This window comes from Nyctereutes procyonoides, unplaced genomic scaffold, assembly GCF_905146905.1.
Source record: "Nyctereutes procyonoides isolate TBG_1078 unplaced genomic scaffold, NYPRO_anot_genome, whole genome shotgun sequence".
Lineage (NCBI taxonomy): Eukaryota > Metazoa > Chordata > Mammalia > Carnivora > Canidae > Nyctereutes > Nyctereutes procyonoides.
The window spans coordinates 18216536-18232137 of NW_026575037.1; the positions used below are offsets into that span (position 1 = coordinate 18216536).

General features: G+C 41.7%; 1 protein-coding gene across 5 annotated transcripts in view; it reads right to left on the reverse strand.

Moving 5' to 3' along the window:
• Positions 1–15602, reverse strand: part of HHAT (hedgehog acyltransferase) — a 317033-nt gene that overhangs the window by 255114 nt on the left and 46317 nt on the right. For all 5 annotated transcript variants that reach the window (XM_055319514.1, XM_055319515.1, XM_055319513.1 and 2 more), the window contains exon 4: positions 10958–11071. In XM_055319514.1, the coding sequence (XP_055175489.1) occupies positions 10958–11071 (114 nt within the window). The remainder of the gene's footprint in view (positions 1–10957; positions 11072–15602) is intronic.

Consider the following 15602-nt stretch of genomic DNA (forward strand, 5'->3'; position numbering starts at 1 on the left):
TGAGATTTTTGAGATAGTTGTAGACTCAGGGAAATTATAAGAAATAATATATAGAGCAATCCCATGCACACTTTACCCAGTTTTTTCCCAATGGTAACAGTTCACAAAACTGTAATACACCACAACCAGGATACTGGCATTGCTACAATCTACCAAATTTATCCAGGTTTTCCCAGTTTTGCTTATATTTGTGTGTGTGTGTTTAGTTTTCTACAACTTTATCACATGTAGAGGTTCAGTATCCACCACAGTAAAGACAGCCAACAGCTCCATCACCATAAGGATCTTGCCTTTTCTAACTACCTCCTTCCCACCCCCTTTATCCCACATCCTTAACTCCTGGACACCACTGATATTTTACCCATTTCTAAAATTTTATTTTGAAAATTGTATGTAAGCTTTGGAATTGGCTCCTTTCACTCAGCATAATTCCCTGGAGATTCATCCAACTTGCTGAGGATATTGAAAGTTGTTCCTTTTCACTGCTACATAGTATTCCATGACCTGGACTTACCACTGTTTAGCATTCAGCTGTTGAAGGGCATCTGAGTTTCCAGTTTTTTGTTATTATGAACAAAACTGATAGGAACATATGTGTACGGTTTTTGTGTAAAAAATAAGTTTTTATTTCTCCAGGATAAATGTGCAAGGGTATATTTGCTGGATAAGCATGGGAGTTGCACATTTAGTTCTTGAAGAATCTGCCAAATAGCATTCCCACCAGCAAGGTATGAGTGATCCAGTTTATCCCCATCCTTGACAGCATTTGGCATTTGGTGCTATCACTGTTTCATCTGAGGCAACCTGGTCAGTGTGGGGTAATATCTCTTGGTGGCTTTAATTTGCATTCACAAAGCCCTTTTAAACGGTACGATTGTCAGGGCTGACCTGGTGGTTCAGTCTGTTAAACATCTGACTCTTGGTTTTGGCTCAGGTCATGATCTCAGGGTTGTAAGATCAAGCCCCCGTGGTGGGCTCTAGGTAGTGCAGTCTGCTTCTTACTCTCTCCCTCCTTCTGCCCCTCCCCACACTCCTATGTGCTAAGATAAATAAATAAATCTTTTAAAGAATAATAAAAATAAGGATATCAAAGTGTGAGCAACCCAAAGCTTGAGAACAAGACAGGCCAGATGAACTTAGCTAAGGCACAGGACTGTCCTGACCCCCTTCACTCGCCTCATTCCAGGCTCTTCAGTTTCTAGTAGAAGATGAAAAGGCAGATGAGGGAAGAGAAGAAATTTTTAGAAGTCTAACAAACAAGGACACCTGGGTGGCTCAGCAGTTGAGCATCTGACTTTGGCTCAGGGCATGATCCTGTGGTCCCGGGATCAAGTCCCACATCGGGCTCTCTGCATGGAGCCTGCTTCTCCCTCTGCCTACAATCTCTGCCTCTGTGTGTGTGTGTATGTCTCTCATGAGTAAATAAGTAAAATCTTTTTTAAAATTAAAAAATAAATTAAAATCTAACAAACAGTAAGAAAGAAACTAGATTTTGCGGCAGTTGAGATAAAGCCAAAGTGGGGATGCAGCAGCCTTCTGAATGTGACATAGTGCTTCCCGCCCAGGCTGCAGGAGGACGGCCACCTGCCCCCTGCTTGCTGTGTTTATGCTGAACTGACCTTCTGCTCGACAGGCCCCCTCCACAGGCTAACACCCTGTCTTGCTCAAGTTATAATGTAAGCCCAGAACCTATCATGGTACCCAGCTTATAGCAAGTGTCCCGTGAACACTGGATAAACGAACAAATGTTAGAATAGTGAAGTGGGTAGATATGTGTGATGGGTATGCTTCCCCGAGTCTCTGGACTTTACAAGAAGTTTACACCAAAATTTAGGGCTTTTTAGTCCACTGACGTGAAAACCTGCTGTCTCCCAAGGTCTCTACTTGACCCGCTCACCTCCTTATAAACGAAGGCTGCTTTGCTGATGCAGATGGAACGAAGTCCTTTTACATCTCACTGCCTACTGCCTGCTTTCCACCCACAGGGGTCTCTTACAACCCTATTGTGTTGGGGAAAATCTCAACACTCTTACCACTGACAGGGATGGGACATCTGTAATAGAACCTGCTGCCTCTCACCCCAGGGAGGGGCTCGGGGACACTAACCAATTGAACTGGTGTGTTTCCAAGGCTGAAACCAGCACCCCAGAGGAAGAACTGTGGACTCGCCCTCCTTCCCTTCTCAACCTCTTCACTGGGAGTCAGGAGCCAGCCACAGGAACAGCTGGCTGGCAATGCGCCTCTCACTCCATCCTCCTCTCCCACTTCAGCTTGCTCTGTGCTGGGGGCTCCACGCGGTAAGAGGATGTGCCTGCGTGGCTCCCTCAGAGCTAACGTCCGGGGGGGAAGGGGGAGAGGGTAAAAGCCTCGGTGAGGACTCATGTTGGCAACGACACCAGACTTTGCTGTCTACGAATTTTTTTGTATGTCTGCCCAGAAACCACTCAGTGGGGGCATTGTTTGAGAAATAAATAAAAAGCCAATCAATACTCCTTAGACATGGCATAATTGATTACATACCATATAATCAATTGCAGCTGCTACTAAAAATATATATATATATTTACGTACATCTCCCCAAACAAAGAGGGAAAAATCAAAACCATCCAGTATCCAAACGACCACATTCTAGCCTGCTTTTCCTGGGAGCGAAGGCCAGCAAGGCCCACACAAAGCAAATTTCATCCCTCCTTAAATATGCATTGATGGAGGTGGAGAAGTCTGGTTAGCACATGAGATTCCTATTAGGTGTGTGGTTTCAATAAGATGCTGGCAGGGAACGCTGCTCACCACAGCCTTCCAGAGGTTAGTTTACTCACTTCAGCCAACACCACGGGACCACACTTCTCAGGCCTGTGGCGGATGAGCTCAGCTGCTCAGGGCCCAATGCTAATGATGTGGGCTCTGCTCCTCGGAGGTAGGCTCAAAACTGCTCTGTGGTCAGCAACAGCAGCCGCCCTCAGCCCCCACACCAGGCCAGCCTTCTCAAAAGGTTCACACAGGGGTATTTTTAGTTCCAAGGGCAGAGAACACAATGTCTCAGGTGGTGGCAAGGCCACAGGGGTGTTCAAGAAAGGAGGCAACTGTCTGACCCACCCAACACACAATCCAATCATAACAAACCCACAGCCAAAGCTCAGAGCCCTTACTCAGCCTCCCCTCCCAGGGCACCGGCCTCTGATGCAGTCTCGCCAGAACCCAGAGAGAGAGCCCTACCCAGAGAAAAGGCGTTTAACCTTGGCCAAGGAGCCCAGTGGAAAGTTTTACTATTTATCATGGTGAGAGGGGAAGGGAAGGGAAGAGAAAAAAGAATAGAAAAAGAAAAAGAAAAGCAATCACACTTCTGAACATAACCTGCCTCTCTCTGGGAGGAGGCAGGACCAGCAAAGGAAAAGACGAGATTAGGTAATAGATGGCGATGGGAAGGATCCTTCAGGACTGAAGGGTTGGAACAGCAAGAATAGCTAAGGGGCTAACACACTATCCCTGCAGGCCCTGTCTGTCCACAGCTCCTGATACCTCTGAGAATGGGAAAATGGACAACTGCAGCCCAAATCGTCCACCTTCAGTAAGTCCCAAAAACATCCACCATCTGGAACACTTAGTCCAGGTGGTGAAAGCACGACGCTAATGGGGCCAAAGTTGTGGTTCATACTTACATATCAGGGCCAAACAGACTCAGACAAAGAAAGCACTATGCCCCGGCCACAAGCAGAACCCTGCCCACCAGCTGTCACACAAATCGGGCCTGTGGTTGGGATGAGGGGATGGGAAAGACACACACACAGAGGTGACTCAGTGCAAACTCTGCAAAGAACACCCTCTCCTGACTTTGCAGAAGATGTGCTTTGCAGATACAAAGTCCACCTGTCCACCCATGCCTGGTAATGAGATGCAGGAAGTCCAAGCAGCAAATACTTTTACATCCTTCAAACCACAGCTCAAAAGCACCTCCTCAGAAGCTTTCCCTGACACTCCAAGGTAGATGCGGCCCACTCTGCCTCCCAGGCATCCAACCCACCACTGCGTCAGGTCCAGAATCAAGATCAGTATTTGGTTTCCTCTGTATTCTCACCCAACTTCCTGAGGGGAAGGGATGTGTCTCTCAATCCTTCCCCTTCTCCCCCCTACAATCCAACACAAGCTTGAAAGAGGGTCAGAGAAAGACACGCATGGGAGGAGTATAGGTGTGGTTGAACAGACAGCCTCTGCCCTCAGGGATTTTTAGAATCTCAAGACAGTTGCCTCCTTTCTTGAACACGGTACAGGTAACTGCTCCCAGAAGCACACACACAGACCACAATCCCAGCACATGGCAAATGCCAGCAGACCACAGCAGCAACCACATTTGGCTTTCATCTTATACAAACATAACCTTGAAAAACATCAGACCCTCACTACTACCCCGAGAAGCAAGCAGTACTGTCCCTACTGCACAAATCACGAACAGGCTCAGAGGTATTAACTAACTTGCGTAAGTCTGCATAGTTTGAAAGCGGCCAAGCTGGGATTCACCCAATAGCTCTTAAGCACTCTGAATGCTGCCGAAGATAAAAAGAGCATTAACTCAAAGTACCAAGCAAATTAAATGGAGGAACATCTACATCCTAAACTAAATAGATATCTGATGCTGGTACATGCAAAATAAGAGCTGAAAATAGAGGAAGTTTGGAAAGGAGGAGGAGCAGCCCAGTCAAGAGCAGAGCATCACTTGACGGGATGAGCACTGGTTGTTATTCTGTATGTTGGTAAATTGAACACCAATAAAAAATAAATTTATTAAAAAAAAAGGGCAGAGCATCCGGAAAGTTAATCTACATCTGGCATTATCCAAGGGTCCAGATCTCTTAGGCGGTTGGGGCGGGGGGGCAGGTGGCTGGTTCTTGGAGACAGGAAAATCTCACTCTTTATGCACAAAACACAGGCAAGCTTATATATATAGACAGTATACCTGTGGCATTCAAATTTCATGGTAAGGAAGTCACAACTAGGAAAAATCATATCTAAAAAGGTTCAGGGGGGATCCCTGGGTGGCGCAGTGGTTTAGCACCTGCCTTTGGCTCAGGGCGCGATCCTGGAGACCCGGGATCGAATCCCACATCGGGCTCCCGGTGCATGGAGCCTGCTTCTCCCTCTGCCTGTGTCTCTGCCTCTCTCTCTCTCTCTGTGACTATCATAAATAAATAAAAATTTAAAAATATATATCTAAAAATAAATAAATAAATAAATAAATAAATAAATAAATAAATAAATAAATAAATAATAAAAAAATAAAAAGGTTGAGGGAAGTAGGGTGACAATGGAGGGGAAAAAGATAGAGAAATACTGATCTGTAGGAAGCAAATAAGAACTAGCAGGAGAGGCAAAGGAGACCAGTCAGACATGCCCATGTCAGTCCCAATGCACGTGAAAGAGTCACAGGGAGGACAGAAGATGAAAAACTCAGTGCGTATGGGGCACCTTCAGCTTTTCTTCTGCCCCATGTCATTCTACCACATGTTCAGTTACAAATATATCAAAAATCAAACACAGAGAAAGGAACATTTAGAAAGTCTGTAAAGTACAGAGAACAGCAAAATAGCACCCCATATACCCGCCACCAGCTTAATACAGGCAAGCCTCTATCAGGGCTTTAGAGGGTCCTGGGCATAGGTCAATTAGACCTCAGTTAAAATGAATAATAAACAAACTGTCAAAGGAAAAAAAGGGGTAGGCCAGCGTCTTCCCCAATTCTATACACTGCCCATCCCAACCAGACGTAACTACTCTCCAGATTTTTAATATTTAATATTTCACCTTTGTAAGTATGCATGCGAATGTATCATTTAGCTTTGCACAATCCTGAGATATATTTATATATAGGACTATATCTGATGGATTCCTCTGCAACTTGCCTTATTAGCTCAATGTCATGATCCAAAAAATCATCCAAGTTGACAATTATAGCTATTATTCATTCCTTTCCATGGAATAAATTCAGTATAATTCATCCATTTCCCTACAATGGACCCTTGGATTGCTTCTGGTTCTTCATTATTTTAAGTATCACTGCAATGAGTGTCCTGACTCGTCCCCTGATTGGCAAAAAATAGTTTATCCAGGGAATATGTCAAATTAGTACTGGTAGCTGTGGGCTATGCACCTCTTTGAGGTAATATATTACAAAGAAGCTGTACCAATACATATTCACAACCTCTCCGTATGAGTTTGGGTAGACGTTACTCGATACAATCAGGATTTTTGTTTTGACTTTGCTACACTGGAAAGTATGAAGTGATATCTTAAGAGTTTTAAGATGCATTTGCTTGATTACTAATAAAATTGAAAATCTGTTCTAAGTTTATTGGTCATTTGCTTTTCCTCTTCTGCAAATTCCTTTCCACATCTTGCACCATTTTTCTGCTTGGATGATTTGTCTTTTTCTTAGGAAATTTCTTTACATATTCCAAATACAAATTCTCTGTCAGCTTGCAAACAACCTATTAGTGACTTGCTTCTTCACTTTCTTCTTGTGTCTTTAGACTGATCTGTACACTAGATGTACACTAATGTACACTGATGATTACACATGATTATACATTGGTAAGTTTAACTACATTAAAATAAGAACTTATCCATTTTTTTCCTGTACAACTAGTACTTTTTGTGTCTTGTTTAAGAAATCTTTCTCGATCCTAACATTAGCAGATATTCTACATCACACTTTTTAACATATTTTTTATTTAAGTTCTATTTGCCAACATACAGTGTAACACCCAGCGCTCGTCCCGTCAAGTGACTTCCTCAGTGCCCATCACCCAGTCACCCCATCCCCCCATCCTACATCACTTTCTAAAAATGATAAATTTTCTCATATTGTAAGTTCTTAATCTACTATGAAAAGGATAAATGCTCGTTTCTTTTTAACACAGCTAAACAATTGCGTCAGCACTGTTTACTGAACAATTAGTTCATCTTTTCACACAGATCTGAAATGCTATTCTGTCAGCAAACAAGTTCCCATCTATGGACAGGTAGGTGTTCTCTAAACTTTATTCTGTTTTACTGGTCTATTTGTCTATATCAGCGCCAAAACAACAATGTCCTAATTATCGTATCTTTCTAAGTCATTATATCTGATGGACATAGCCTCTGATTTTGGCATCAATTTTATACTAGCTTCAAAATGTGTGTTCCCTCTTTTTATCTTTTCTGAAAAATCCTGGGAAAGATTTAAGTCATTTGTGTCTTAGATGTTTAGCAGAATTGGTAAATTACTAGTGTTTTCTTTACAAATAGATTTTTGACTAGTGATTCCATTTCATTTCACAGTCATAGTATGACTTGGTCCTTCTATTTCTTCATGAGTCAGTTTTGGTAAGTAGTATTTTCTAGAAATGTGCTTGCTTTGCCAAAGTTTTCAAGGTTTTTATGTAAAGTAGTGCAAAATTTCCTCTTACTATATTTTTTCATCAGCTTTTCCATACCTAATATTGGTTATTTGTGCACTTTCTTTTCCTTGACCAATCTTGCCATTGATTATTAATTTCTGCTCTTATTTTTATTATTTTCTTCCATCCTTTCTTCTATTCTCTCCCAACTTCTTAAATTGTATGCTTAGCTCATTATTCTTTTTAGCCTTTCTTCTTTTTTAATATGAGTATGTAAGATTATAGCTTCCAATCAAGTATCAGTCTAGCCACACCATACAAGATTTGATATGTAAGAGCTTTTTCATTTATTTCTATTGTCTAATTTCTAGTACGATCTCTTTTTAGATCTACAAATTATTTAAAAGTATGTTCTCTTTAATGTCTAAGTGAATTAGAGTTTTCAGGTCATCTTGTGTTATTGGTTTCCAAACTTAATTGCACTGGGATTAAAAACACTTTAAAAATACTTTGAAACTTATGGTCCATATGTGGTTAATTTAAGATTTTATCTATTTGAGACAGAGAGAGAGGGAGAAAGAACATAAGCAGGGAGAGAGGGGCAGATGGAGGGGAAGAGTAAGGAGCAGACTTCCCACTAAGCAGAGAGCCTGATGCAGGACATGATCCCAGAACCCTAAGGTCATGACCTGAGCCAAAGGCAGATGCTTAACCAACTGAGCCACCCAGGTGCCCCTATATGTGGTTAATTTTTAGAAATATTCTGTGTTCTTTAAAAGAATATGAATTCTCTAATTGTTATGCAATAGTTGACATGTATTTCTTATATCAAGCTTATTAATTATATTTTGTTTTTTTCTACATATCAATTAGTCATGAAATCATGTTAAAATCTCTCCCCATAATCATAAATTTATCCACATTTGTGGTACTGATCAACTTTTGCCTTATAGATCTTATAGCAAACAAACTTAGAATTCTAACACCCTCCTTGAAATTAACTATCATTAAACAATAATGCTCTATTAATGCTCTTTGCCAGCTACTGATAAAACTGCACCCATACTTGGGTGGGCAGGGGAGAAGAGAGTCTTAAATTTGCTTGAAACATCTTTTCCCATCCTTTTACTGTCACTCTTTCCATGTCTCTTCATTTTAAGTAGTTCTTGCTAAGAAACACGTCTCACAACTCTGTTTTTGTTTATTTTCCTTTATTTCTGTTTTTTTCTTTTATCTAGTCTAACAATGTTTTTCTGGGGGGTATGACTAGGGATTAGGCCCATTTATAGTGATTGTGATTGATATATTTGCGTTTAGCTGCCATTTCTTTTGTGCTTTCTCTCTGTCCTATCTTTTCCATGTTTCACCCTTCCTTTTTAATGACATTTCAGTTTTTTTTTTATTTATTTTTTATTCATGAGAGACACAGAGATTGAGAGGCAGAGACACAGGCAGAGAGAGAAGCAGATTCCATGAAGGGAGCCTAACGCAGGACTTAATCCTGGGACCCCAGGATCAGGCCCTGGGCTGAAGGCGGCACTAAACCACTGAGCCACCCAGGCTGCCCCTTTAATGACATTTCTAACAGATGAACCTCACCATCTTTTAAGGGAGTTAAAAAAAAAAAAAGAATAGTATTGTCTCACCACCTCCTACTTCACAGACAATGATGAATTAAAATTCAGTGGTGAGGGGCACCTGGGTGGTTCAGTCAGTTAAGTGACTGCCTTCTGCTCAAGTCATGATCTTAGGGTCCTGAAGCCCCACATCGGGCTTCCCTGCTCAGCACGGAGTCTGCTTCTCCCTCTCCCTCTCCCTCTGCCACTCCTCCCTGGTGTCTCTCTCTCGAATAAATAAAATCTTTAATAAAATCTTTATACTCCTATATAAATAAAATTCAGTGATGAAAAGCTTTCCTAAAGTTATAAAGCTAATCAGTGAGAAAGCCTAGGACCTAATACACCATCTAGTACTCTTCTGCTACACTGCAGTTGGCCCTTACCTATGGCAGTAGTATTAAGATCGGACACATTTCACAGATCCTCAACATATTTCACCTTCCAGTCACAGAAGTAAAAGTGACAGGTATTAAGCCATTCACTTTACAGATGGGAAAACTGAGACCTAGGGGCAGAGTAAGTCATTTACATAAGGGCAGAGAAACTTTGGTTAAACACAAAAAAGTTAAATTTCTAGAAAACTTGATCTCTTAAACAATATATCAAACAGAAATTTGCAGAAGAAAAGAAACCCATTAATGAGGGTTTGGGGACCTACAAAATCCCTACTAGCTTTGGGATACCCCAAACATGTATTATTATTGGGTCTACTCAGAAAGTCCTACAAAATGTTTTAATATACAAAAGATCTGACAGCCTGTAATGATTTTAGTTTTTGCCATTTTGGAAGATAGAGACAACTTTAGTACAAAAAGTAATCAATACAGTATTTAAAACAAAGAAAGTTAATGTGCCATTGGGATATCCTATCTTCCAGAATGAGAAAAGTGAGCTTAAAAAGTACCAATTTTCAAAAAAACAGCTAAAAAATAGCCCAAGTCCGGTGCACATCTCTAACGGCCTGGTACCCTCTTTTCTCAGTCTCACATTCCAGTCTCTCTCACTCAGAGGCTCCTGTTGCTTCTGCTTCTTCACATCCAGGAGCCTCTAAGAATCAAACATAATCAAACATCTTTTGTAGACTGACTTCAAAGTCAGTTTTGGGTTATATCATCTTTACTACATAGATTTCCAAGCACGGACTCATTTTCTTTTTTTCACATTAGGAATCTATGGAGTCAACAAGCATATATCAGAGGACACTGGATAAAGGTTGGCCCCTCTGCTACAGAAAGATCCTCTTGGTAGTATCTCAGATCCCTTGGTAGGTAATCGATCAAGTCCAGAGGCTCTCAATCCTCCTGCATGCAAAAGCACTTCTCATACATCCCCTTTGAAGTAGCCCTCGTTCTCCAATCCTGGCCAGGGCAAGAATAAAAAATACTGCTGGAATTCTGATCCATAACAGCAACCATGGCATAAATTACTTGACATTAAAATTATTACCATTTAATGATACCATTCACTCTACTTTCTTCAACTCCTATGAGAAATCACAGGTCCTCGACAAGCACTTTTTTTAAGTAAGATCATTTGCTTAGGTATAATCTTAACACCATTTGAAGTTAGTTTTATTCTAAAGCTTTCATATTCAATGACTTTAAGATTTTATTTATTTATTCATGAGAGAGAGAGAGAGAGAGAGGCAGAGACACAGGGAGAGAGAGAAGCAGGATCCCCACCAGGAGCCCGATATGGAACCCAATCCCAAGACCTCAGGATCACAACCTAAGCCAACCGCTGAGCCACCCAGGCACCCCATATTCAATGATTTTAAAAATAACTTGGAGGAAGCAGGTGCAGGATAAGAATGCATGAAACCTTTATCATAAATGTCTTATTGATCATCAGCAAGTCTTTCTTATCTTTTCCAGGCTTCTGAGGCTAATATCCACATCTTCTGATTCCCAGTTCAGGATTCTTTCCTCTCAAAAGAGACTTAAAAGGAAACAAGGCACATAATCATACCTTTCTTGCAAGCACATTGGCCATCTGAGACACAACCACGTGGCCAAACAGAAACCGCACCAGCCGCTGTTTTCCCCATTCCATCCAGAAGCTCCATTCGAAGTCATTTGGGTCCTAAAGAGCCCAAAAGAGGAGTTAATCAGAGGGATTTTTATACATCTTAGGCAGAACAAACACTCCAGTCAATAAAACAACTAGAAAGAAGGCCAATGTGAGTCCAGACTCCATAAAATGGCATTTATACACTTTCAGCCCAAATGCCACCACGGTCCCACCCATCTATGTTCTTCCCTCCAGCTTGTCTGGTCTCATTGCTGTTCTCCAAATAAGTATCTTGTCAAAGCTGATCCCCCAGGACCCTCCATGGAACAGAACCCATTATTATCCCCCATTCTATAAAAGATGAAATAGAGGCTTAAAGAATTCAATTCTTGTACCCAGTGTCACACAGATAGCACAAGCAATGAATTGAGGTTGTCTCAGGTTAGCCACTCGAACAAGAGAAATGCAAATTGGACGCTAATAAAATTGCTTAAGGTCAATCGTGTTAATTCTTGCTGCCATTTCAAGAAGGAGGATAATTTGATAGAGAAATTAACCAATTCCCCATAGGATTAGAATGAAAGAATGAAAGATATACTTCCCTTCCCTTCAGGAAGCTCTGTGTCCATTAGCACCCCATGTCTGGACCTGTACCAGGCACGGTGTCTCTGTAGCTCCTTGGCAGGGGCAGGTGAAAACTTCTGGCAAGACTGGATGAACAGCTGGGAACTAACACCCAAAAGCCTTGGTTTGGCCTCAGGAGCCCCAGAGAGATCGTGGTGGCCAAGTTGAGTATGGAGGGAACAAACAGTGATTGGCTACTCTAAAATGGGCAATGCAGGGTTGGCCAATGAGCATCTCAGCACCACCATGATAAAGTGGGGATGTGAGATCCTCAGGATTTCCTGGCCACATTGCATGGGTGGGGAAGGAATCCTCTAGTGACTACTGATACTAAACAAATCACCAGTCTCTGCCAACAGAACTTTAATGGGATTTAGAGGGAAATATGATTTTTTTTAATATCTGAGGATTGAGGGGCAATTTCATACCATTACTCATATTATAAAACTTTTTCCATAAAGTAAAATATAGATAGAATTTATCTTGATTCATATCAGACTATGAATACAGAAGTAGGAAACCTAGCAGCCAAGGTTGCAAACTGGTTTTGGTTTAGATCCCAGATCTACCCGTGTACTGGTTATGATCTTGAGCAAGATGCTTTATCTTTCCATTCTATCTGCTCATATGATAACATTACTGAGCATCTAGGGGTTTGTGAGGGATTTTGTTGGTTGTTTTTTAAAAATTGATTTATTGGACAGACACAGAGAAAGAGAGAGTGCATGGGGATGAGGGAGCAGGAGAGAGAATCTCAAGCTTGCTCCATGAGATCATAACCTGAGCCAAAGTTGAGAGTTGAATGCATAACTGCTTAATTGACTGACTCACCCAGGCACTCCAGGGTTTGTAAAGTTTAAATGAAAACATTTATACCAAAAGCTTATTTTTTAAATATTTTATTTATTTATTCATGAGAGACACAGAGAGAGAGGCAGGCAGAGACACAGGCAGAGGGAGAAGCAGGCTCCACGCGGGAGCCTGATGTGGGACTCGATCCCGGGACCGTGGGATCACGCCCTGAGCCGAAGGCAGATGCTCAACCGCTGAGCCACCCAGGCATCCCACATTTATACCAAAAGTTTAAAAAAGCACCTGGCATGCTGCACTCACTACAAATTATCACTCGCCGCTAACTGCTAGTCTCAGTACTTCCTATCCTTTGTTAACCAGCCAGATTGTGTCATGCTTTACATTGTAGTACTTGTTAAAACTTTGGTTCCATTTTCCAAATAAAAATGGTATTGTACATTATCAAATAACACATGTTCTCTACATTCAAGATTCCAATACACACACAATCTGCTCATAGAGCCCTCATCCCCATAAAAATCATGGATCTGATCCAGTTCCTTCTATTCAAAAATGATGACATTAGAGCCCAGGACATGCCCATGCCACATAGCCAGGCAGCAGCAGAGTGGAGAACTCAAACCTTTAACCTGGCTCTTGACCCTGGTCCAAAGATTGTTTCTCCATTCTCAAAAATTTCAAACTAGTGGAGAATAAATTAACTGAATAAAGGCAAACAAGGGGGCACCCAGGTGGCTCATTCAGTTAAGCATCTGACTTCAGCTCAGGTCATGATCCCAAAGTCCTGGAATTGAACTCTACATCAGGCTCCCTGCTCAGCGGAGAGCCTGCTTCTCCCTCTCCCCACTCATGGTCTCTCTTGCTATCTCTCTAATAAGTAAATAACAAATAAATAAAACGTAAAAAAAAAGGGGGGGCAAACACGCTCAGAGGTCTTGTGATGATGTCAATGCTAAGAAAATGCCATTTTTGTAACAAAGATAAAGGTAAAAAGACACTAAAAGCCAAGCCTGATTTTTTTTAATTCCCCCTCAAAAACATCCCAACATTTTACCTTTTTATTTTTTTTAAGATTTTATTTATTTATTCATGAGAGACAGAGAGAGAGGCAGAGACACAGGCAGAGGGAGAAGCAGGCTCCATGCAGGGAGCCCAATGTGAGACTCGATCCTGGGACTCCAGGATCACGCCCTGGGCCAAAGGCAGGCGCTAATCCACTGAGCCACCCAGGGATCCCCCATTTTACCTTTTTAAATATAAAAAATGTTCTTAAACACTAAGAATTACACTTAAAATTCACAATCCCAGGGATACCTGGGTGGCTCAGTGGTTGAGCATCTGCCTTTGGCTCAGGGCACCATCCGGGGATCTAGGATCGAGTCTCACATCGTGCTCCCTGCATGGAGCCTATTTCTCCCTCTGCCTGTGTCTCTGCCTCTCTGTGTGTCTCTCATGAATAAATAAATAAATCTTTAAAAAAATTTTCACAACCCCAAGCTTACCTATGCTTCAAAACTTTTCCCACTTTATTTTTTTTTAGCAGGAAAATGACACAAAATATGAGAAACTAAAAAGACCTTGATGTTCCACCAGAAGGCCCAGGACTGAAAACCCTGTGCTGGTAAAACCCCATCAACAAAAATTACACAGTCTTTCATCATTAATTCCTTTTCAGAAAAGATCCATTTAAAGGAAATAAAAACATTTCTCTCATGTCTGTCTGTCCTCCATTTAAAATATTTACCTACAGGAAAGAACCGGACAGAAAGGCTGAGCCAGTGAACAGAACAAGATGGCCAATAACTAGCGGTTAATAATTCGGGTAAGAAAAATGTTGACTTGTCTGCTTTTATAGGCAAAAACTTTTCAGACACTGAATTCAATCACACAATTCAAGGCAAATGTTAGGGCCTCAAATCAAGAACAAGTTTTTTCAGATTCTGTTCCTTCCCCATTTCCTTTCTGAACCATGCAATTCTTAGTCAATTAGAAAACTATTCTTCAGTTCTTGAAGTGAGTCAGACATCTACTGGGGATACATTTTAGCCAGAAAGAACCAGGAAGGCTCCTCCGTAGAGAGAGGGGAGACTGAGCTCCAAGGGACAGTCATCCACATGCCATCTTCTGTGTCAGAGCTCCTCAGCCTTCAGAGTGCACACAAATCATCCATAGATCTTGCTAAAATGCAGATTCTGGCCCAGATTTTCATCTCTGGGATGGGGCCTGGAATTCTAGATGTCTAACAAGCTCCCAGGTGATGACAACTGCTGGCCTAGGGGCCACGTGTAGAGTAGCAAAGCTCTATCACTGATTAGGCCTCCCTACAGCTGAATATCCATCAGCCCAGAGGATCCTTAACAACTCACCCCACCTCATACGATTCCCAGGTAGGGACACACTGAAGTGCACCACCTAATATTCACAAACTGAACAGCCATCATCCTGCTCACTACGAAAGCTCTAAGCACCTATATTCAGAATTTTAACTTTTTTAAGATTTTTATTTACTTATTTATTTGACAGAAAGAGAGAGAGAGAGAGAGAGAGAGAGAGCGAGCATGCAAGTAGAGCTGTAGGCAGAGCTGCAGGCAGAGGAAGAAAAGCAGGCTCCCAGCTCAGCAGGGAGCCCAACGCAGGGCTCCATCCAGGGACTCTGGGATCATGACTTGAGCTGCAGGCAGATGCTTAACTTACTGAACCACCCAGGTGCCCCTCAAGAATTGCTTAAATGAGTAAGTTAATATGCACAGTTATTCATTTTGATGCTTTTAATCTGCAACCAGGCAAAACCGAGAAGTCTAAAGCACATGATAGTTCAAAAGAAAGGGCCTGGACTTGGTATTCTTAACTGCCTCTTTCCCCATATAAAGAGCAGAGTTCTGTTCCAGGCAGTGTGGGAAACCCTACAAATATTCCTCATCCTGGAGAACTCACAACACCAACCCCCCACATCAAGGCACTGAAAATCTACTGCAATTCCAGAGAGGTCACAGTGATGTAATTCAGCCTCATGTATAAGTGACACCTTTCCTTCTCATATAAATCACTAATATTCTGGGTATGTGTTTTCTAATGATAACCTCCCAACAACCCTTCTAGTCGTTTTGTTGTTGTTGTTTTGTTTTAAACTCTGTGTGATAGATGAGTTAACTGGAGATTGGAATAG